General features: G+C 38.4%; 2 protein-coding genes across 2 annotated transcripts in view; one reads left to right on the forward strand and one right to left on the reverse strand.

Moving 5' to 3' along the window:
• Positions 1-20316, forward strand: part of pcca (propionyl-CoA carboxylase subunit alpha) — a 39412-nt gene extending 19096 nt beyond the window's left edge. The window contains exons 11-23 of the mRNA XM_043240137.1: positions 783-877; positions 1855-2005; positions 3778-3921; positions 5386-5460; positions 6006-6074; positions 6158-6233; positions 6313-6526; positions 8690-8792; positions 10206-10304; positions 11220-11273; positions 16320-16460; positions 18364-18441; positions 19403-20316. Of these exons, the coding sequence (XP_043096072.1) occupies positions 783-877; positions 1855-2005; positions 3778-3921; positions 5386-5460; positions 6006-6074; positions 6158-6233; positions 6313-6526; positions 8690-8792; positions 10206-10304; positions 11220-11273; positions 16320-16460; positions 18364-18441; positions 19403-19471 (1368 nt within the window). The 3' untranslated portion in view covers positions 19472-20316. The remainder of the gene's footprint in view (positions 1-782; positions 878-1854; positions 2006-3777; positions 3922-5385; positions 5461-6005; positions 6075-6157; positions 6234-6312; positions 6527-8689; positions 8793-10205; positions 10305-11219; positions 11274-16319; positions 16461-18363; positions 18442-19402) is intronic.
• Positions 19599-24089, reverse strand: part of march4l (membrane-associated ring finger (C3HC4) 4, like) — a 38377-nt gene continuing 33886 nt past the window's right edge. Inside the window, exon 4 of the mRNA XM_043240150.1 lies at positions 19599-21787. Coding sequence (XP_043096085.1) covers positions 21324-21787 — 464 coding nt within the window. The 3' untranslated portion in view covers positions 19599-21323. The remainder of the gene's footprint in view (positions 21788-24089) is intronic.

The raw sequence follows: 24089 nt of genomic DNA on the forward strand, positions 1-24089 counted from the left end.
ATGTCTATATGAAGTCTTATAATATTAGAATGGTAGTATAGTCATTGTGTATGTAAAAAATGCTACATTAATTCAAATGATTCAAATTATTATCTTATGCCTAGATTCCAACTAGATTACTCTCTTTCAGCCAGGTTTAAGAGGATCCTTCTCAGATGCTTTTTCGTTGCTTTTTTCGTTTTTCAGTCTTGAAAGAATAAAAAAGCTAAATGGGAACAGAAACATTTCTGAAACATTTCTTTAATGCAATAATGTGAAATGTTGTTACAATTTTAAATAATTTTTACTGACCCTAAACTTGAAGTGGTAGTGTATTTGCTGGACACTCGTGGTTATAAATAGTCTCCGTCTGGATTATGAATAATACTGTGATGAAACCGTAGTCGTAACTGATTACTGAAAAGCAGTAAAGTAGGCGCTAGCTGTATTAAGACCAGTTCATTCAGTTTAAATTGAAATTCATTCTCTTGAGAGCCTAATAAAACTAGGCATCCAAAATATAATGAACATTGCTCAAACTGTGGAATAGAACACAGCACAATAGTCATTTTACTTTTTCTCTTCTCATCTTTATAACAGACACTTTTATCCAAAGTGCATACCCATCATACCCATCAGTTCCTTTTCAAACGGCAAAGCTCGGCACTAACAACCCAAAGGTCATTTGTTGGATTCCCAGAGAATGAAGAAATGGATAATGAATGCTGTTATGAATTATGTTCTCCACAGTGGCATGGAATTTGGTGGGTGTTTGTGCTAATGGTTTCTGTTGTTGTTTGCAGGTGTTGGCAGACAAACACGGCAATGCTCTGTGGTTGAATGAGAGAGAGTGCTCTATCCAGAGAAGAAACCAGAAAGTGGTGGAGGAGGCCCCCAGGTCTGAGCAGATTGAATTTTTTTTTTAATCTAAAGTCAACATGACAATTACAAGGCAGACATTTACAATTACACAACAGGGGAAATATGGTATACACATACGACTATACCGTGTTGCATAAAAATGAGTTAACCCAATAGTTCACCCAAAAACGAATATTCTATCGACACTCACCCAAATGTAGTTCCAACCCTTCTTTTATCTTTTGAACAAAAGTTGAGATGTCTTGGATGCTTTAAGAGAGCTCTCTCAACCTCCCATAGGCAGCAAGGATCCTAACATGTTCAAAATCCAGATTGGCAGTAAGAGCATTGTTATAATAATCCATGTGACGACATCAGTAATTCATCTGCAATTTTCAGAAGCTACAAGAATACTTGTTGTGTACAAAGAAACCAAAAATAATGGCTTTGTTCAGCAATTTGTCTCCGTTGCACGGACCATTGTCCTTTGCTACGTTTCTGGACCATGATTGTGTCAGGACCCTTGCTGTCTATAGAGGGCCAGAGAGCTCTTAGATTTGATCCAAAATCTCTTAATCTGTGTTCTGAAGATGAACGAAGTAACGATGGAACGACATGAAGGCGAGTAATTAATGACAGAATTTGTGTGAACTGTCCTTTTAACGGAATTTAATGGAATTTCATTTGGTTGATTTAATGAAAACAGACAATTCAGTCCTTCAATTTAATTAAATAAAACATTAAAAGAGTAAGATTTAAAGATAAATAACACGTAAGCAAACAAGAAGACGATACAGTTAAACACACTTGACCTACACAAGGTGTTTCGCATATTTTTTCATGATGTCAGCCAAAGTGAAAGTTGGCATAGCAGGCGTAGAAATACTTCATACTGTTAGCAAAATTTTTGAACAAATAGTAGGCGGTGAATTTCTGTCGAGAGCTGTGTGTAGTCAATACACCACCGACCTTGTGCACCTAGCTACATGTGTTTGTGTTTGTATATCTGGTTAGCACCTTTCTGGACCCAGACACCCGGAGAGCGATGGGGGAGCAGGCCGTGTCTCTGGCCAAAGCAGTGAAATACTCCTCAGCCGGCACTGTGGAGTTTCTTGTTGACTCCAAGAAGAACTTCTACTTCTTGGAGATGAACACGCGTCTTCAGGTTTGTATAAGCTGGAGTGTGTTTGAAACACATTTTTTTCGCTTTGTGATTTTCCTCATTTCAAATGCATACATTTCAACAATCAGTTTATCATACATTGTAGCCTATTTGGGTGGCTTTTGAATACTGTGCTGGATGCTGTTAAAGGGAAGACTGAAAACCGCTAATGTCTGTTTCTTTTATTTGTGGTTATGGAATAGTGCTTGTGGAAGAGAATAGTTTTAACGTATTTAACACATTTGTATTGTAGCTTTACAATTGCTGTACAATTTGTCTGAGCCGTGCATTAAGAAGAAGACATGAATTCAGTGCTGTCTGCTCAGACTATTAGAAAAATCTACTCCATTGACCTAAGAGAGCTTTAATTCATGTTATCATTCGGTTGCATTTCAGGTAGGAAAAATTCAATGAAGGCCAGTATATTAAGTTCAAGTACTTTTACCACTATGTCATTGAAAACTCTAAAACCTCTAACCCCCACACATTTAAGTCAAATTTTCTTCAAGGCACTCCTTGTAGAAAGACTTCTATGGTTAAGAATTGTACTCTGAATTCTAACTGTTATTAAATATCACCGTTTAAAAGGTCCACATTGTAATTATGACAAGATTCATTTAGCGTTCTTTTTTTTTTAATAGACATTTATCTACATTTAATATCAATATATACCTCCTTGGCCTGCTTGAAAGTTTGCTGAGACCCGTATAGTGGCCCCTGGAAGCTACTGTCTTAATGTATGATGACATGTATGATGAAATATTAGAACAAACATGCAGACTTAACCTAATTAAAGGCTTATTCACCCCAAATTAACTTTTTGTCATTTAATAACTTAATGTCGTTCCAAACCCATATAAGCTTTGTTCATCTTTGGAACTATAAATATGTAGCTAAAATATTTAAGATATTTCAGTTGAAAACCTGTAAGTTTGTGACCGTCCCATTGACTGCCAAGCATTTACTACTTTCAAGGTGCAGAGAAGTATGAGAGATGTCGTCTGCCATCAGCTCCATCAACCTGAATTTTAGGAAGCTACAAGAATACGTTTGTACGCCAAAAAAAAACCAAAACTAATGACTTTATTAACACAATTAAGCTCATCTGTGTCTCTCTGCATCAGCGTAGCCCCATTTTGGAGTATCCGCTGAACACAACATGAAACGGCTTGGGACTCATTTTAAAAATGACTCTTTTTAATGAATTGACTCTTTCTTTTGAGAGATGGTAACTTCATACACTTCCAGATTTAAAACTTTGCAGGGTGTTTTCATTCACTTAGAGATGTTGCACACTGCATGAAAGGTCACTTTAGGGTCACTTTAAACTCGTGTCATGAGCACCACCGCTGAATGGGTCCAGATCACATACACTAGTATCCACGAAGTGTAAGACGTCGATCTCAGTTATCATTTTTATTTGCCACCTCACTAGAACCCAGAGCCACAAGAGGACATCAAAGTGTCTATAAAGCTCATTAGTGTGGACCTCCCAAAGGAAAACACGCAGGATGAGGAGGGGCAGCATGGGCAGGAAAAGAGTTTAATATTTCCGCTCGGGGTTAATGACTAGTTGTTAGCGGCGCTGTCTGGTTAACGAGACTCTCTTGAACACCTATGTTAGTGTTTGAGAGTGTTTGGTGGGAGGTCATTTGTAGCCTTTTAAATCTGGTGATAGGTTCCAATCTTTGTGTGTTTTGATCAAATGAGATTCACTGCAGCACGTACAGTTACACACAGCGCTTGATGTTAGCGAGCGTTCCTTTCTCTCTCAGGTGGAGCATCCCATCACTGAGTGCATCACAGGACTGGATCTGGTGCAGCAGATGATCCGGATCGCAAAAGGCTACAAACTCCAGCACAAACAGACTGACATACCCATAAATGGCTGGGCCGTCGAGAGCAGAGTCTACGCTGAGGTAAACCGGTTCAATGTAGTGACTAATGATCTTAGGATTTCGGAAATCAGACATGGGACAATATTTCAAAATTACCCCCAAAAAAATCAACAGGAAATCAGGAAATCTACTGCTGATCTGACCAGATGTTAAAAAATAACGAGTTCTTCTTTTTCAAAATAAATATCATTTTAAAATAAATAAATATCATATTTTGTGCATTACTCATTCGTAAATATATATATAAATATATATAAATATGTGTCATATGTGAATATTTTAAACATGTCCTCTCATTCAAATGTTAGAATAGTGATAAAGATTATGATTAGCAAAAATATTTACTTAAATTTATTAAAGCAGACAAAAAGAGATTAATTTTTAATTAAAATTTTAATTTTAATTAAAACCATTATGAAATAAATAAAAAATAACAAGTGCATCAGTTATCAGTTAGTTTAAAAATAGTAGCAGTTTTTAACATTTGATCAAAATATCATTTGAGCAGCTTGGTTTTGAAAAAAAAATCAGTTTTGCATCATGGGAGTAAATTATGTGTTAAAATAGATTCACGTTTATTCAATGATCATTTTAAATTTCATAGTATTTCATAATATTAGTTCATTTTTTTCTGTACTTGTGATCAACTGGACGCTGGAACAACGTCCCATCAAAAAAAAATATATTGATATAATGGGCCTCTCAAAAACATTTGTTTTTAGATAGTTATTGAGATTTTAATAGACATATGCACTACAGTTTAAATTGCCATTTTTAAACTGGTTTAGTCCACTATTTAAAGGGTATATATATATATATATATATATATATATATATATATATATATATATATATATATATATATATATATATAATGGTATATCATGAAATCTCATGATCTAGACATGTTATTGAAAGATTTTCCCACATATTTGTTCAGAATCTTATGTAGGTCCTGTCCTATTAAAGGATTTGTCTTCATGATGATGGATTATCCTGCCACAAAATGACACTGAATGCTTTAACGTTCAGCTTTAAGATGATTTTCCTTTACATTTTGGTTTAAAAACAGATTAGGTGGGATGCATGGCGTTTTCACTCCTTCAACAGATCTGCTTAATCCTGGACTCACCTTAATCCACGTCTAACAACTTGTCTTTTGTGTGCTCAGGATTATTACGCTGAGACCTTTTTATAAGCCTTGAAACACCTATTCAGATAACGAGAATATTGAATTCATCTATATTCGGTCTCATCTCATAATGTTGCATTGTGCTGGCTACATGTCCCGGTCTGGATCACAAAATGATGATCCCTGTCAAAAAGAAGAGAAAGCAAGAAGTCTCTGTTAATTCAGGAGGGCTTAACTGAGCCACAGTTCGAATCAAGTTAAGGCATGAACTTTAAAGACAGACGCTTGACCTCTTGTTTCCTGTGTTTTATTTGAGAATGAATATTTCCTTTTTTTATCTCCCTATTTTTCAGGATCCGTACAAGTCATTTGGTCTTCCCTCCATCGGCCGGCTGTCAGTATACCAGGAGCCACTCGACCTGCCCAATGTTAGTTCACAAATCTTTAAAGATCTAGGTTGCAAGACTCGGGCTGATTATAACCTTATATTCTATTTGTAAACTCATAAATGTGTTCGTGTGCGAGATTCACACACGCATCGGTCAATAAAGGGAGGACAGGAAGACGCGTCCTCTTTGGTAAAAGATGGCTGGTTTCCGGGAGTTGCTCGGGACAGGATGAGCAACATGTTTTTATTTCAGAAGCGCGCACGCACGGAAATACACAGATGAGGTTTAAATGTCTAAAGAAAGCAAACATCGCCGAGGATATTTACAATTTTTTTCTTTCATTCATGGGCAGGGCCAAAGAGATAACATTGTGTGATGTGATTTATTTATAGTTTTGTGTTCTGGTCACATTTGCTTTTAAGAATTCTTTTTGTTTTGTTTTGAAAAATATGAAAAAATAAGGTATGTTTATGTATTTAAATAGTTTTAGCCGTGCTGCTAAAGCTCTTCATGCGTGCCAGTGGATGCATAAAGCTTTTGGGTATAATGCTAATGAGAACTCTTATTTCGCCTTTCTCCTGAAGGTTCGAGTAGACAGTGGAATTCAAGAAGGAAGTGACATCAGTATCTACTATGATCCCATGATTTCTAAGGTAATAGAATAGTAATGCAAGACTCAGTAAATTCAAACTGTCAGACTAGTCCACTGATTTCTTTTTTTGTTGACACTGACTAGCTGGTGACGTATGGTAAAACACGCGAAGAAGCTCTGAAGAAAATGGAAGAAGCGCTTGATAATTATGTCATCAGAGGTACGTCGCATAATTAACATTTCAATGATTTTTCAAATGCGCAACACTTCTTTCATTTCCAGTTTTCTCATTGGAACAGGTGTGACCCATAACATTCCTCTACTGAGAGAGATCATTGTTCACCCTCGGTTCGTGTCTGGTGATATCAGCACCAAGTTTCTCCCAGAGGTGTATCCCGATGGGTTCAAAGGTCACATGTTAACAGCAGGAGAGAGACGGGAGCTGCTGGCTACGGCTGCGGCTCTTTATGTAGCCGCACAGCTCCGATCTCGGAAGTTCCTGGGAGATCTGAGGTGAGACACAGATGGGGCATCTGGATTACACACAACCACACCTAATGACACACTTGTCGTTTAGTTGAGCAGTAGTTCACGTTACCTTTTCCAAGTTCTCTGGGACCATTAAAGAAGTACAGTAGCCAACGTTTGAAGCGGAACTGAACCATTCATTGAAGTTGTCCAAAATGTGTTTGATCCATTTAAAATTTTGACTGCTGTAGTTCACTCAATAATCCATCAATTCACTGAATATTTCCTCACCCTCAGGCCATCCAAGATGCAATGAGTTTGTTTGTTCTTGAGAGCAGATTTGGGGAAATTTAACATTACTATACTTGTTCGCCTGTGGATCCTTTGTAGTTAATGGGTGCCGTCAAAATGTGATCCACGCGACTCCAGTCCATCAATTAACGTGTAAAGACATTATAACTGTTCAAACCGCCAGTCCAGAATCCATGGTAATGCTTCATCCACAATGATAACACACTGACAACAGTCTTAATTTCACTGCTTGTGCGTTGACTTTAGAAAGTGAGTGGTTTTCTAAACATTGTTGGTTTTAAAAATTCTGCGGCTGAAAATGGGTTGTTGTGAAGCTAGTTGACATAAATGATGATGTTTTGGCAAAATTGTGAGTATAGACTTATTAGCATCAGAAACTTCTAAACAGCAATCAGCAATATTTTGCACCATATGGCTTCATTTGTCAGCAAAAGTTTTTATCACATTAGTTACACTGTAGCTGTGTAGTCAAGCATTTACTTCAAACGCAAAACAAATGATTGGCTTTTTTTTGAAGGAAACGACATATAAAAAAATAAATAGCGTCCAAAATAAACCTTTTTGTTTACATAATGTGTGTATACTATGTATAATTATATATATATATATATATATATATATATATATATATATATATATATATATATATATATATATATATATAGGAAACGCATGTGTATATATTTAGAAAATGTTATGTTTATATATCAAACATATATACATTATAAAATATAAAAAGCTTAAATATTTTTAAAATATATACTGTGTGTATGTGTATGTATATATACATAATAAATCTACACAGCACACATACAAATATAATGTAAACAAAAACTTTTATTTTGAATGCAATTAATCATTTGACAGCACTAAAATAGATTTTTTTTCTGTCAAATGGTGCAAAAAGACCAGTTTTGTGTTGGAGAAATGTTATAAAATATGAGAAAGGTGCTGGAAGTGTCAGCTGACACAATCTTTACTGTTTAACCCTTCGTAACAACGAAAATCCAACAGGATCCTTTCTCCATCCAGCTCTCCGTCTGCAGCAGTCCAGTATTTCACTGTGTTTGTAAAAGAAATATAAGGAGAAATTTTGAACATGGTGCCCTGGAAAAATGAGCTTTCTGTATAAATCCCCATTTTGCTTTCACCAGGCATTAACACATTATATCAGGTTAAATACAAGGTTCAGACAATAACCTCCCAAAGTACAAACAAACAGGAAATACGCTTGGCACTAATCTGCTTACAATTGAAGCCCAGCAGGCAAGCACACAGCACCGCGAATAAACATTTACTGCATTCAACTATCAGCCCGCTTTCAAAGTATAACCACAAAACAGAGCTTGTTTTTAATGTAACAGTCTTTTAATTGTAAATTAATTGGTTGTCGATGTACCCCTCGAACTCGGCCCGTGAAACAGTCACAATTATTCTTCATCTGAAATACCCAATTTACACTTGAAAAAAAGATGCAGAGAGGCCATCTGTCTAAACATCTCTCCAGCTTCCCCCTCCACTGTCTCTTTCTTTTCTCTTTTTTTATGTGTTCCAAAAGTTATAGGTGGGGGGTGGGCTTACTCTTTGTAGTGAATGCAGCCCACCACAGTGGAAAAACACTGCATTCCTCCTAATACATTTACTTTAGGTCTCCTAGCTGTCAGTCAAACAGCCGGTAACCAGGTGGCTTGTGTGTGTGTGTGTGTGTGTGTGTGTGTGTGTGTGCGCGGTTCGGGGTTTAATTCATCTGCGGAGAAAAGAAACTTTAACATAGCTAAAAATGGTGACGGTTAGATTTGTGATTGACTTAAATCGAGAGAAAGACGGTGTGTTTGAAGCGTCCGTTACGACTAATGATAAACATTCTGCGTCTGTGTGTGTGTGTGTGTGTTCCAGGGTGTCCGTTGTTCCTGCAGAGAGCAGACGGTGGGAGTTGTGTGTGGAACTTGATAAAGGTGTTCACATGCTGGGTGTGTCTCGGTCTGGAAACAACTATACAGTGAGTGAAATTGTTCAAAATATTACATCTCTTGTCGCATCTCAGTAGGAGCTGTGGTGCAAGGCTTCATACATTAGCTCATGAGAGTTCTGCCATATATTGTGGCCCAATCCAATTCCTTCCCTCGCTCTTCAATAATTTCCCGTCGTTCCTGTCAAAGCCTAAGAATAATAAAACAATTGTCATTTCCCATTTACATCATTATCCTAAACTAGGGATCAAGCTTCATAAGCTTTGACAGGTTCCACACAATTAGTACACCATCTGGACTTAATATGTCCATTCAAAAGTAGATGTCTAAAAAGTGCATTTCATTTTTTTTTGGTTATATTTTTATCATTAGTCTTTATATTTACTTTAATTAAATTTTAATTAAAATCTTCCAAATAAAACCTCTTGTGTAGGGTCACGGGAAGTTCAATCTTTGGAGGTATAGTCTGACCACATTTTTTCTTCGTTTAATAGCATTTAATTTAGAAGTGCTCTTACAAATGGTATTGTTTTATTTCACTTTTGTCAAGGCATTCTGTGGTTCAGGTGATTGACTTACAAACGTTTCTGATTCCAAAAAGCTAAGACGTCATATTTCACAGAATTTCAACAAATTCCGTCCTCATTTAGTCCTATCTAGTTGATTTGTGTTAGAAGGTAAGTTCTCTGCTTCTGTTGTAGGGCTCTCAGTGAGCGCTTCTGCTCCCTCGCTAACGCCCATGTTTTTTTGTGGTGGTATTTGCGTTGAAATCAATCCATCGACTCTTGAGTCTAAATCACTTTAGGATCTGTGTGTCTTCCTCTTCTGTTACTGAAAGACCCTCACAGAGTGGCCGCTCTCACACTTTCCCTAAGACGTCACTCACTAACGGTGTGTTTAGACACCTGTTGCCCTTCAGTCGGGGATAAAAGGAGCCTCGGGGGTTCAGGGGCCTCACCTGATCTCTGTGGACCCCTCTCTCTTTCTCTTACAGCTGAGGGCTGGATGTGTGTTTCTCTCCCAGAACTGCACATCAAACTGGACCCCCTGCTCCACAGAGGGCCCTGGAGGTTCCAGTGTCCCAGCATGCTTTGGGAATGTAACTGATTATTCAGAACTGTTGTTTAGACAAGTGTTTGAGGGCTGAGGGTAATCAGTTTGACCAGAGACACTGGTTTAAAGAAAAGACTAACATGAAACCCCCCACCTCCCCTAAGAGGCATCAGGTGGATTTGGGTGCAGAAACTACTGACTGACCTTACGTGAGTTCAGAAACTTACATTTGATTTCTTTGTCTCACTGTTTCTTTCACACAGATCAGCTCAGGCTTTTTCCTCTCTCTCTCACACACACGCACGCGCACACACAGAGTAACTCAATTATAACATGGACGTTTGTTGTCCTTCGTCTAACTCCTACCGTGTGTGTGTTTGTTGGTTTAGGTGGAGATCGATGGAGAGATGGTTGAAGTATCTGGAGAATGGAACTTGGCCTCAGCATTGCTGCCCATCACCATCAACGGCAAACACAGAACTCTCCAGGTTTACAAACTATATATATATAAAGGAATAGTTGACTCTGGACTATTATTGAAAAGTTGATAAATAACGCACCTGGGGTAGCAATATCTACACTACAGGTGCAAATGCTGTCAGAGTAGATGTCACCTAAGGGCCTGATTGATTCTGGCCCACCCAGATTGCTGATAGGTCCACTACTAAATCAATCAAAGCTGCCAGAATATACTAGTGGTGTGAAAATAAATGCAAATGAATCTGTTGTATGTATATAGGTTTTTTTATTTTTTATAAATGCCTATATACAGTGTATAGAAATACCTTCTTTTTTTGATTCGCTGATCAAATGAATGCGGTGTGCAGAATGATTATTGGGTTATCCTGTTATTGGGGATTCCTGTTAAATGCCACGTTTTTATTACTTTACTGCCAAGTGAATGGAGGTGGACAACCACTCTGTTGCACTTGCTTGTATGTAGCGCTGGTAGTGAATCCATTAGCCGCTGCTTCTGGCATAAGTAGCTTTAGAAAGTTTGATTCTAGTGAATTCTGTCATACGTGGTGAAGTCTGATTCATTCTGCCTAATTAGTTAGACCCCATGTAGCCTTGGAAAGCTTGACTCATTCTGCTGAATTGGTTAGTTCGATTGGTTCTTGTAAATGTCCAATTTCAAATCTCAATTTAGGATTTCATATCTTTTTTTATTTTAATTATTGCCTTCAACTATGAAGTTTATATTTAGTATAAAAGTATCTTTTTGATTTTGATTCATCAGGATTGTTCATTTATTATATACCTATAATTTTGCTGGATGGGAAAAAAACGAACATTCATGAACAGGAGATTATCTGGCCTCGCCACTGATCCAGAGTCAATCATTTAACCTAACATGTGTCTCTTTGGAGTATTTGGTTCTGATTTATTTTCTCTGAATCCAGTGCCTGTTGCGGACAGCGGCTGGAGAAATCACCCTGCAGTATCTGGGCACTTCAGTAAGTCTTCAAAAAAGCACCTCACAGTGGCATGAATATATGTAATACCTGTGGTTCCCGTTTCACTTCAAAACCCGGATCATAGAGATCAACTGGTGACACAGCACAGTAGTGAAATGTCTTCAAAGCTTGTTCTAGTCTCAGGTGTTTCTGTTGTAATTCATCCTCGTTCTCATGTTTTGTTTGTGTGAATTATTCATTGGCCGCTCTTTTGACCATAACGATAATGACTGATGTCACACAGAGGACGATAACCGTAGTACAAAATACAGTTTTAATAATCATTCTGATTTAGCGAGAATAGAGAGTAGTGAAGAAGTATTTCATAATAATAAATTTAATTGATAATATAATGGTTTTTGTTGTGAACGTGACTCAAGACGCACCTCACGCTGGGGGATATACACTATATGATGTGGCTCACAGGGCAGTGCATCCTGTCTTTGCGCTCGAGTCGATCCAAACACGCAGACTCTCACACTCAGTGCGGTCAAAGCAACGCACAGGTGTCTCACCCCAACTACAAATCAACTCCAGCCGTCCCGTCTTTATTTACTCAAAGCCGCGCAAACAATCGGCATCGACGTTTCGCCAGCTTATGCAAACAAACAGGGCTAAAAACACAGTAACTCTGTAAAAGAAGAGGAAGCGCCGGCTTCCAGGCTGCACACGCGCGCGCTCCGTGGGGGGTCTCTGCTTCAAAGACGTTCTGAGGAGGTTCGTTTCAAAGTTTCCCTGGGGTCACTGCTATTATGGGATGCCTTCCGCTCATTCTGTGTTAACAGGTCAGTGGGGCTGTGGTCGTCGGCGCTTGTCTGGTTCTCCATCGGGTCCAGCAGAAACCAGAGTTGAATAGTTTTCAGAGTTTCCTCCTGTCAGAAAAGTTATATGGATGTTTCTTCTCAGGAATGCTGTGAGACCATTAGTACCTTCCAAAACCTATTTCATGTCCCAAAATAATACCACACCAACCTTATTATAAATCATCAACACGTATAAAGCATGTTGTCCGTACTAAATGGTACGCGAGATTAGTATTAATGTATACCAAAATCAATGTTGCCAGGATGGTGTAATATTTCTATTAGATTTTTATTTTTTTTTGCCATGAGCATATTTGCTAATATCACCCACAACCCCTTGCTCTGGAATGGAGCATGATTTTGTGACAGTCCGTTTTACATTTTCTTCAGTGTGTGTGTAGAAAGACTCCATGTGACAGCTGTGCAGACTTTGTGCATTCTGGTAGTCGGTTTATTAAAATATTCAGGCATTCCTGCACTTCTCGTAAGTGTGACTGGCTTGTAGGACACTTGGTGAACCTTGCAGATGAACACCTGAAACTGAGACTCATCCTTAAATTATTCCTATCCAGCTGTAATTTATGCCAGTAGCAGAGGTGGCGCTTTCTTTGAAAATCTTCACCGCTGTGGAGGTTGTGTTCGGAATAGTCTTCCAAAAGAGCAATGGAGTATGCACTGCTTCTAAAGAAATTTTTAAAATCAAAATTAGATTCGCAAGTGTACAAGGACTTCAGTGCACTCTGCTTTATCGGTTGAAAAAAAGAAAAGAAATTGCGTTCTTCACATCATTATGCAGTGCAGCTATGTTCAACTGTGATGATGATAAGAATGTGTCTCGAGCACCAATTCAGTACAGAGTGATTTCTTAAGGATTATGTAACTGTTTTGTTGACTGAAGTAATGAGTGCTGGGGCTTTGAAGACCGGAGTAATGATGCTGACAATTCAGCCCTGCGTGGCAGCAATACTTATTATATTATTTTATATCGCGTGTGACCCTGGACCATAAAACCAGTCATAAGTTTCAATGTTGTAAACTGAAAGCTGAATAAATGTTTTCCACTCATGTATGATTTGTTAAAATAGGACAATATGTTTGAAACTATTTGAAAATCTGGAAGTCCTTAGCAATGCATATTACTACGGTAGGAAGTTTCCTAAATATCTTCACTGAACATAATCTTTACTTAATATTCTAATGATTTTGGAGTGCATTGTATTATTGGCTGTTGCTAAAAATATACCCGTGCTAATGATAATTATGTTTTGCATTCTATCTGTCTTTGCTGTATTTTTGATCGAATAAATGCTCAATTATAATCTCGTCAATTTGTAAAGTAATATCAGTCTTTGTCTTTATACATTTTAAATTCAGGTTCCCATGTTTTGGCACTTCTCCTAAACGCATGCTGGCAGCCACTAAATACTTTAGCTGTGACGTGACCTTGTTGTTCGGAGATTTAGTGATTTGACCCCGGTCACAGATTCATCACCCTTCATCAGCCTGCGTGACCCGACTTGAGCAAAATGATGTAAGGCTTCCTTGCTTGAATTCCTGGAAAGCAGACATATTCCCTTCAGTGAGCTGCCCAGTGATTAATGAGCGAGCCACCTTTTCCTTTCTGCTAAATACAGCTCAGAAGTGACATCATCTGTAATGTACAGGGGGGTCTTCACAATGACGCTGGTTAGGAAGTGCCGCTGAGGGTGAGAAACCTTTACACGTTTAGTTTGGTTCTCAATTTGGTCCCTGAATCGATCCATTTAGTTCTGATTCACTCTCTCATTTTTATCACGCAAGGTAAAGATATAAAACAAAAGGCACAAGGACGAGGCCATGTTTTGCAAAGAATGCTGTGTCCTGGGCTAAATGTGTTCGCTGGATGTGTGTGCTTATGCGGGTATTTTTAGCAGCTTATAACCCACAAAGAGCTTAAAATGAGCTTTACGCTAAGATATGTAAATAAGTCAACACAGTGGCAGAAATGGGCAGGATTGCTGCACGCAAGGAGACGGAGATGCCTGTGCTGAAGCTCGTATGGGTACTATGAGTTCTAGTGCTGAGAGGGATATCTCATTCATTTGTTTAAAACGCCGGTCAAACGTTTGGAATCAGTCAAATGTAATTTCTTCAATACCTTTTATGAAGTTTCTTATCAAAAACACAACTGTAATTTAGTGGATTACAACTGCAATTGCTATTTCAGCACCATTACTCCGGTCTTCAGAGTCATGTGACCCTATAGAAATCATAATATATGCATAGTGTTGGAAACGATTGTGCTGCTTAATATTTTTGGGATTTTTTTTTTTTTTTAAAGATGATGATAAAAGAACAGTTTTTTGTTTTTTTTTTTTTAAAGAAATGTAATACTGCTCAAGGATGTGTTAAATGGATAAAAAGTGATAGTAAAGACTTATATTAGAATTTATTTGTATTTGAAAAAAAATCAGTTCTTTTGAACTTTTTATTCATCAAAGAAACCAAATGGAGAAGACTCACAGGTTTCAAACTAATAATAAATCAAGCATATTAGACTGACGTGACAGTGAAGACTAGAGTAATGCAGCACAGAAATAAATTACATTTCAAAGTATATTAAAATAGGAATCCAATATTAAATATCGGAAAATATATTTTTTATTGCATAATATTACTGCAGTATTTTTCAAATAAATACAGCCTTGATGAGCATAAGAGACGGCAATATTAAAAAAGTTGCTGGTCCCAAACTTTTAAATTGGCAGTTTAGATGTATTTGGTCCGTGCTGTGTTCGTGTTTCAGATGAAATGCATACGTTTGTTGGGAAGATGGCAGCGTTAGGATAGACGGTCTGAACAAATGTTCAGAAACTTTTTGTTATGTCACGTAGGAAGCTTGTTCTTCGTGTTTGAGTTGTGTAATTGATGCTGTGAAAATGGCCCTGGGGTCATGAGCCCCCCATGTACTCAAATATCCAGCTCACAAACCTCTCATCCCTCTATGCTGTAGTGTCAGTGCCCTGTTCTTTATGTGACTGTATTAATTAGCTCTGCAGGCTGTTATGAGCTAATGGCTCTCCATTAGTGTCTGTATGGAGAGCAGGGGGCGGATGCTCTTGGCGTGAGAGAGAGGGAGAGAGAGGTTGTGTGTGTGTTTGCGTTGGTGATCATTAAATTGACAAAACTGCTTTTCATTCATTGAGCAGCGCGGAGGGCCAGGCTTCTCTCGTCTGTTAATTGAATTAGACTGGGCACTGACGGAGCCTTTCATCTGTCTGAGACGCAGAGAAAAATAAACCGTTAGTTGCCCAGCATGCGACTGGATACAGATTTGTGCTGCCATCTAAAGGTGACGGAGGGAAGCTGTGAAGAAAATCATCTCTTAACCATTTCTGAGCAGTTTTGTTGTGAGCTGTGACGTAAAAATGGGAAAAAGAAGAACCGGGAACTGGTGAAACGTGATATAAGAAAATGAAATTCAGAAGTTTGGAGTCAGCAGTTTAGTTTTTTTTGATGAAATGTAATACTTTCAGTCAGCAAATGGATTAAATATTAAAAAAAAAATTGTATTTTAAATAAAAATGCTATTTTTTCAGAATTTGTATTCATCAAAAGTTCAACATTGAACCGTTTCTTGGGCAAATCAACATATTAGAATGATTTCTGAAGGTTCATGTGAAAATGAAGACTGGAAAAATACATTTTACAGTATATTTACATAGAAAGTAGTTTTAAATCGTAATAATACATCATAATATAACATATGAACAGAAAAGACCTCTTTAAGAACATTTCAAAAATCTTATAAAATCTATTATGGCTGATGAGTGTGAAAACGAGCCATGTTTCAGAAGATGAATGGCTCTAGTGGATTTACCAAAATGTATGAAATTGTAAAAGTTGTTTAAAGGTAGTTACAGCAAGAGGATTAAATAAATATCGGCACAATGCATTGGTACGTTCTGCCGTATTTTCGAGCATCCAAGTAATTTTCCATAATTTTCTTGGATGTGCAAACTTTCAAAGCTTCAGCGATTATAATGCGCATGCAGAGCTGTTATTAAATTATCAGTGATTTTGGTCTGAATAAGTTAGATCGTGCACTGCACATTGAGCTGTCCCCAAAAAATATATTTTATATGTATGTATGTATGTGTGTGTGTGTGTTTTGGAGTGTCTTATCATTCTTTTGGTTATTTGTATCATTTATATTGTTCTTTCTCTATCCGTGTAACCGCTTCTCTGTGTTTCATGTGTTCAGTTCAAGCTGCGTGTGCTCAGTAAACTGGCAGCATCTCTCAGCAAGCACATGCCAGAGAAGGTTCCAGAAGACACCAGTAGTATCCTCCGCTCTCCCATGCCAGGATCTGTGGTGGCTGTGTCCGTTAAAGCAGGAGATAATGTAAGTCACTTCCTGGAAATACTGCAAACGCACTGCGCAATCAGTGGAACTACATTTCCAGTTTAACTTGGATTCACATTTAATTTGGATTGTTCAGGTCTCTCCTGGTAATACTTTTAAGAAAGCTGATAGTAGTCAAATCCCAGGGATGAAAGAGGATAGATTGATGTTTTAAGTACACTTAAGCTTGTTAGTTTACAGTGATAGTTCCCCCAAAAAATTAAAATACTGTTGTTACTTAAAAAAAGCAATAAACAATAAAAAAGGTTGAAGTACTGAATAAAAATGCAGCCTGAAATGAAAGCAGTTGGACAGTAAAAATACCCCTTTTATTTTGGTAATGGTGCATTTCTGCCACCCACTGGACTGGAGTACGAAGCACTGGATTGCACACAAAAATAAGTATGGATCAAAAGTTTGCTGTTTCCACTGAAATCTGCCTGGACAATTCTAAAATATAAGTCATTTATTATAGACTCGCTATTGTTATACAGGATAAAGCAAAAACACAATTTGTAAAATGGTTTTGTGATGTACTAACTCATTATTGAAATGGTTTACCTAAAAATGTAACTTTCTAGGAAATGTACTGATTCTCAAGCCATCCAGGTTGGAGAAATTAAGCATTACATTATTTATTAACCAACGGAACAGCTGCAGTGAATGGGTGCCGTCAGAATGAGAAGTGATAAAAACATCCCAATAATCCACAAGTAATCTACACCCCTCCAGTCCATCAGCTAACATCTTGTGAAGTGAAAGAAACAAACTCCTTAAGACGTTTTAACTGCAAGTTGTTATTTTCAGCTCATTTTGACCAAAACAATATTTACCCAATAATGCTAATTGCTACCGTTCCAAACGTGTGTAAAACAAATTGAGATATTTTGATGAAATCCGAAATTGCTGGAAAAAGTCATTACACATGAACAAAATGATGGTGAATTATTATTGACTTTTTTGATTTATAAATTTTTGGGGGGTGAACTATCCCTTGAATAATTTAGGCCAGTTTGTGCGGCTGTTTAACTGCTGTAGTTCATTAACTGATCTCCTTTTGTGTTTCACAGAAGAAAGTCAGGTTAATATTGTTTAATACAGGTTAAAAATTATCTTTAAATGAGGACAGAATTTTGTTTTGAATGAACTATTGCTTACAATAAGGTGATTTGCATTAGGACGACATGTCTTCATTATGACAAAGTGTGTGTGCGTGTGCGCGCATGTGTGTGTGTGTGTGTGTGTGTGTGTGTGTCTGCGTGCTCGTGTGTGCTGCTGTCAACTTCAATTGAATGCGTCCTGACTCGGTTTGTTAATGACTTATATATAATGCACAGACCGACTGGCTCCGGCTAATACATCTGAGCCCTTCCAGTAAAACATCTCATTCACTCAGCAACGTCACACACACACAAGAGCACTGCAATGAAGAGCTCTCACACTGATTAGTCACCACACACACACACACACGCTCAGCAGTGACGTTTACACCACCTGATTTCAGCACTTCTGTACAGATAAGACAAAAATGAGTCCTTGTGGATGCTGCAAACAGCAGTTCCTCAGCGCTCATTTGTTTCCATAATCCATTTCCCTAATGGAAAGTTTAATAGATATAAACAGATGTTTCTTTTATTGATTTTGCTCTCGCGTTACAGTGAGCTTTGTGCGTTTGTTAACCGTTATGACTCTTCTAATGCATGAGCCTTCATGAAACGATATTACAACGTTCCCCCGCTCTTCGTGCTGAGATCGTTTTTGTGCACTAGACCTGCACGAGTCTATGAAACGAACAAATACGTGGAGGGAAGATGCCCTGTGAGTCATGTGTTTCGAGAACTTATTAGAAAGCACCCGTTGTGGAATAGCTGTTGAGGTTTATCGCTTGATTGTTGTTCTGAAGGTTGCAGAGGGACAGGAGATCTGCGTGATTGAAGCCATGAAGATGCAGAACAGCATGACCGCAGCAAAGACAGCCAAGGTGAGCTCACTCACACGCTCACAGACGCTGATACATAATCCTCCTTACTACTCTGTGCATCATAAATCGATATGACATAAAGAACGCGCTCTTCCACATAGCTGCATTACAATACCCAACACCATGAAAGACAGACGGAGAGAGAGAGACAGCGAGGGGCCGCGGTCCATTATCCACACTTGTATTCTGACCAGACCACTTAGCTGCTGTAAAAAGTCTCTCTCTCTTTGTAAGGCTGCTAAAACCAGATTATGGTTTATGGTTGGCGGGATATTTTATTGTACTTCATGTCAGGGTTGTTATATATAACTAAGACTAAAAGCATAAAAAAAACACATTTTATCTAAAATATATTTACATAATTTTTTTTTTTTCCAGCTAGTTTTTCAGTAGACATTTCTTATTTTGACTCCGTTTAAGTGATGTATGAATATAAAACTAATAATTAGTGCCGTCAAGTGATTAATTGTCATTAGTCGCATATTTTTTATTTTCAAACATGTGTACTGTTTATATTTATGTATATATATAAATACACATAGGCATATATATGTTTCAGAAGAAGTTGTTTATATATTAAATGTTTATTTATACACATTATATGAATAGAAAAACATGTAAATGAAAATACATCCTTATTACAAAACTTATTTTTGATTTGTTTAATCATGATTAATCATTTGACAGCACTTCTAAAATGTAAATATAGAATGCAGTATAAATAAATATTTGCTTTCAAATATTTCCCCTAATTAAAGAATTATCCATTATTTGTATATGAAGATATGTCAATTAAATTTCTCATGTGATTTGGATTAAGCATCGTTTCTTTCTTAACGTGGAAGCATTAGATTCTCGTGAAAAACTCCCATTGTTTCTCTGAAAAGCTTTCTGGGTCCAGAGTGTCGTTACAGATGAAGAACTGTCAGACTTTCCTAATATAATGTGTGTTAATGTTCAGGTGAAGAGTGTGCACTGTAAAGCTGGAGACACGGTGGGAGAGGGAGATCTACTGGTGGAACTGGAGTAGCAGATCATCTGCAGCTTCTGAGAAGATCATCAGTCGCCGTGGAGGAGCAATTGAAGACACCAGTAGAGTAGATGGAACATTCCTCATGGTTTTACTCTTATTTTTTTTTTTTTCATTATCACTGTAATGTATCCATCTACCTGGGATCTAGCTGGACTCCAGCAAAGAAAATGTCAAAACACTCTCTCGTGCCTTGGCCCTCCGTTTTGGAGGTGTTTTCATTTCCCCAATCTGACATCAGCAACCGCCGATGAGTTTAAATACAGACAATGAAAGCTGTTGACACTCCCAGCCTGTCTGCCTCGCTCTACTCTCTGTGTACCTTTAGCATTGTTTAGAGGAAGTGCTGTGAATGTTTTGCATTGCTGCAACTCGATTTTAATTATAGGTTACATTTATGCAACGATTTTTGTGCCCCATGATTACTCAAACACACTACAGGCTTATTCACGATTCATCCAAAATCACCAATCCCACACTATTTAAGCATTTCCAGAGAACTTGTAATCTCATTTCTGTCATCAGGTGCATTAATCTCAGTTTGTGATTTATTTCCGCACTTAGGTTTGTAGGTGCAATATTCAAACACTTCATTTGCTTGGGCTTTAATTGTTCTGCCTTTTGCTCTCTTTCTAAAATTGTGAAATCCGGAGGAGCGGACCATTAACAGAAGGAGAAGGCAGATATGATTACTCAGAAGTTAACAGACAGCTGTGGTCAGGCTCGGAGGAGGCACTGGTGCCGTTTCCTGTTTTTTAGCACTGAGACACTTAGATCCGCTTTCTGTCTGTACTTGTTTCGAGAAAAAAATAAAAGTGTTATAATAAAAATGGGATTAATGTAAAGGTTCCGAGTGCTCTTGCTTGCTTGAAGCCCCGAGGCTTGGGAAGGACGCACATGAAATGCATTACTGAAATGAATGATTTGATTGGATGCTGTGAGGCAGAAGAGAAACAGACGCATACAACAGTTCAACCAGTTCGATTCGTCCTTTTTTTTTTTTGTTTGTTTTAATGTAGCAACCTTTTTCTCTCACAAATTTAACAAATGTAAACAAAATAAGTCAGTTGACCAAGAATTTGCCTCAAACTGGGCCGCTTTTTGTAAGTTTGGAAAATGTTCGATTGCTGCGAGTTGTCTCCACTGCAACGTGGCTTCCTGTTACTGATGTACAAGACCGTTAAAACCAGAGAGGATTGATTTAGCTAAAAAACGCACTGCCTGTGAATGTAAACACAATAGTTTGCTTCTTCAATGCCGCATTTGGTTTAAGAAACCGATTTAGACTTGCTTATTCTCGCAAGTACCATTAACGATAGGATTTAATTTGAAAATGCAACATGTAATAATCGTAAAATCGGTGTGATGCTGCGTGTTTTCCGTACAAACGCGTTTGTTCTTCACTCTGAGCTGTTTGAGTTCGGTGTAGAAACTGGTTTGCATTGTTATGGTTGTGCTTCAGAACGGTCACAGCTCTGACTGTGGCCTTGAGCTGACGATAAACTCATTACACACACACACACACACACACACTCACTCACTCACTCACTCACTCACTCACTCACTCACTCACTCACTCACTCACTCTCTCGCTCACTCAGAGACTCCACCCCCATGGACCTTCGACCATTCTCAGTTGCTTACATTTGAAACCTAAAGGCCAAAAGCATTCCTGTAGCCACTGTGAGAGAAACCGCTTCCTCGTTTTATTCAATGCTGTAAAAAATAGAAAAACAAACGCTTAAACCCGGACAGCACTGCACTGGGTCTTCGGGTAACACTGTTTAATTCTCCTCAGTGAATCCTTTCTTGTAAATACGTCGCATGCAGAGATTCAACCGTAAGACAGGCCTCAGACTGTAGTGACTCTCATGACCAGTTCGCGGTTGCTGTTGCTGGTCTGTCCGCGTGGCTCCTGGGGCCTCAGGTGGTGGCTGAGGAGATGAAGGATGTTGTAAGCACAGTGGTGGTCTGGCAGCGAGGGCTGCCCGTTGCCGGGCTCAGACGAGTCCTGCTGCTCTGTCGTGGCACCTGCGGCCAACGGGACGGAGTTTGTGGTGGGGGTTGCGGTGCCCGCCGCGGCCGCCGCAGCTGCAGCCATCAGGGAAGATGTGGAGGTGGAGGCTTCACCTTCGGTCCCGGTCGGCCCCATCCGGTGCGTCAGCGGCAGAGACAGGGTCCGGAACGCGGCACCGGTTTTCTGATGCTCCTCGTTGTCCTTGACCTTGTCATAGTTTAAGACTTTCCACTGCTGATTGACAGCCTGCCAGCGGTTAAAGATGCGAAAGACGGAGGGACCTTCGTGGACAATCAGAGCTGAAAGAGAAGGGAAGATGAATTTAAGTGAAGGATAATGTACGGTCAGGAAGCTGAAAGACTTTTTAATACGTACTTTTATCCAGCAAGGGTGCATTAATTTGATCAGAAGTGACAAAGACATTTTGAATAAATGCTGTTAATTAAACTTTGTTCCACAAAAAATATGAAGCATCACCGTTTTCAGATTTTTTTTTTTTTTTTTTTTCAGCAAATCAGCATATTAGAATGATTTCTGGAGGGTCACGTTGAGTAATGGCTGGTTAAAATCACAGGAATAAATAACATTTTACAGTGTAAACTCACACTGTAAACAGTATTCTATTGATATAATCTTTATATGCTCAAGTTTTCCATTTAGAAACATCCCAGAAACAAGACATGATAATAAAACATAAAAAGAAACAATATTAAGACTCAAGTAGTCTGTGGTAGTAAAATCAATAATATATAAACGTAAGTAGTCTTGAGGTTAATTTTGTTTTTCTACAGTTGATACCTTGACACGCAAGATGGCGGCAGTTATGTTTCTTTCAAATGTGAAAGACAGGAAAGTAGGGGTGGTTTCAGATGACTGGATAACCGTAAATATCACACTACTGAACTGGACGACTGACCAATCAGAATCATGTATTTCAAAGAGCCATGTAATAGTAGCTAGTTGCTCTCGAACTAACACACACGAGCTTCAGATAAAACTTCACAATGCATTGAGTTCTACTCTGAGTTTGAGTTCTTGTTCAAAACACTGAATACTTGTGAATGCTTACTAGGCTAAAAAATATTTTTGTTACTCCTGACAATTAACGTGTATTTCACAGGTCACCGTGACATTTTACAAGCCATCTGAATTACCTTTGAAGTAACATTTAAGCGCGCGCTTATTCAAAATAACTACACCATTATTTAACTACAATGCACGATTTTTTTTCTGCATTTAATTTCTTTTGGCATTTGGTAACCTCTTGAATCCAGTGTAATTGCGCTATTAGCAAACAGGGTGTGTCTTGAGGCTACGAGGTTAATACCTACATTTTCCACACTTACAGAAAACGGTTTGCTTCAGCATTTTAATTGCAACATTTAAAATCATGAACATCTGCAGTGCACAGCTGAAGAACAGGTGTTTTGGAAAGTGTTAAGGTGTTATCGGTGCGATTTCTTTCTTCTTTTACACGTCTGGCTCGGTTTTAACTCGCACCATTGTATTTGTTTTTTTTTTTCCAGAGGTCCAAATAAAAAGACAGCAGTGATCTCCATTAATATTTGATGTGATACTGGGCTCCCCTCTGAATGTCTGCAAGAACTGTACACTTCTTTTTTTTTTTTTTACACATGCACCAGACTATTTTTTTCCCTCTTTCGATTTTCGCTCTCTGAGCTCTGATGACAGTGAAGCTCCTTTTTTTTATAATTTTTTTTCAGCAAGCCAACTCTCTGTGAATGCTAGATTACGAAGACTTGTTTCTAGTGGAGTTGAAAGCGATCTCGGATGGCTGTGAAAGGCTAGTGCCCTCCCTAGAGCCCTGAGGTTCTCCTCTCACTCTAGCTGCTCCAGAATCAATGAGACAGACCACGAACCGACGTTATCACTGTACACTGCAGACCGCTAAAACAAGCAGTGTGCGAGGAGGTAATAATAACCCACAGTTTTCGATCGAGCCTCTCCCCAATGTTGAGAAAACTACACATGCGTTGAATTGTATATCACATCAGTCGCATTTGTTCGATTAATTGTGGGGGGTAAAGCGCTAATCCTGGCGTCGATATTGTTGTGGTTGCTATTGTTAGCTTTATTGGAACGGATAACTAAAGTTTCAGTGGACGTGACAGAATTAATGTATCCATGTGCAGCAAATGTGTACGTTGAAATTAGGTTGTGGAGGAGTTTATTAACGTTACAGTATCATGAAGATGCCTATGGCCGCTGCAACCTGATTTTTCCAGACTCTCTTTCTCTCAGTCACTCTTCCCCAGTTGGACTGCACATCCTCTCATTACAAGGAGAGAATGTGAGACGTGTATTGATTTAACACACTCACACACACACACACACACGCTGAAAAAAGCACACATTTTCCTTGAGCTGAGAGGATAGCTGAAGGAAATTCTCAGGGCAAAGCTTGAATTTTTATCAGCAGTTTATTCTGCTGTAGTGTGGGATTTTTTTTGGCTCCCAACCAGTCCCACGGTGGATGGGAACAGGACTCGGCTGTGAAAAGCCACTTTGCCACCTGTCTCTTCTCTTCGCTTCACTCTTAATTTTGTTCTCTTTCTCCATCCTTTTTGTCCCCATAGGGCT

The sequence above is a fragment of the Puntigrus tetrazona genome, chromosome 1 (genome assembly GCF_018831695.1).
Source record: "Puntigrus tetrazona isolate hp1 chromosome 1, ASM1883169v1, whole genome shotgun sequence".
Classification (NCBI taxonomy): Eukaryota; Metazoa; Chordata; class Actinopteri; order Cypriniformes; family Cyprinidae; genus Puntigrus; species Puntigrus tetrazona.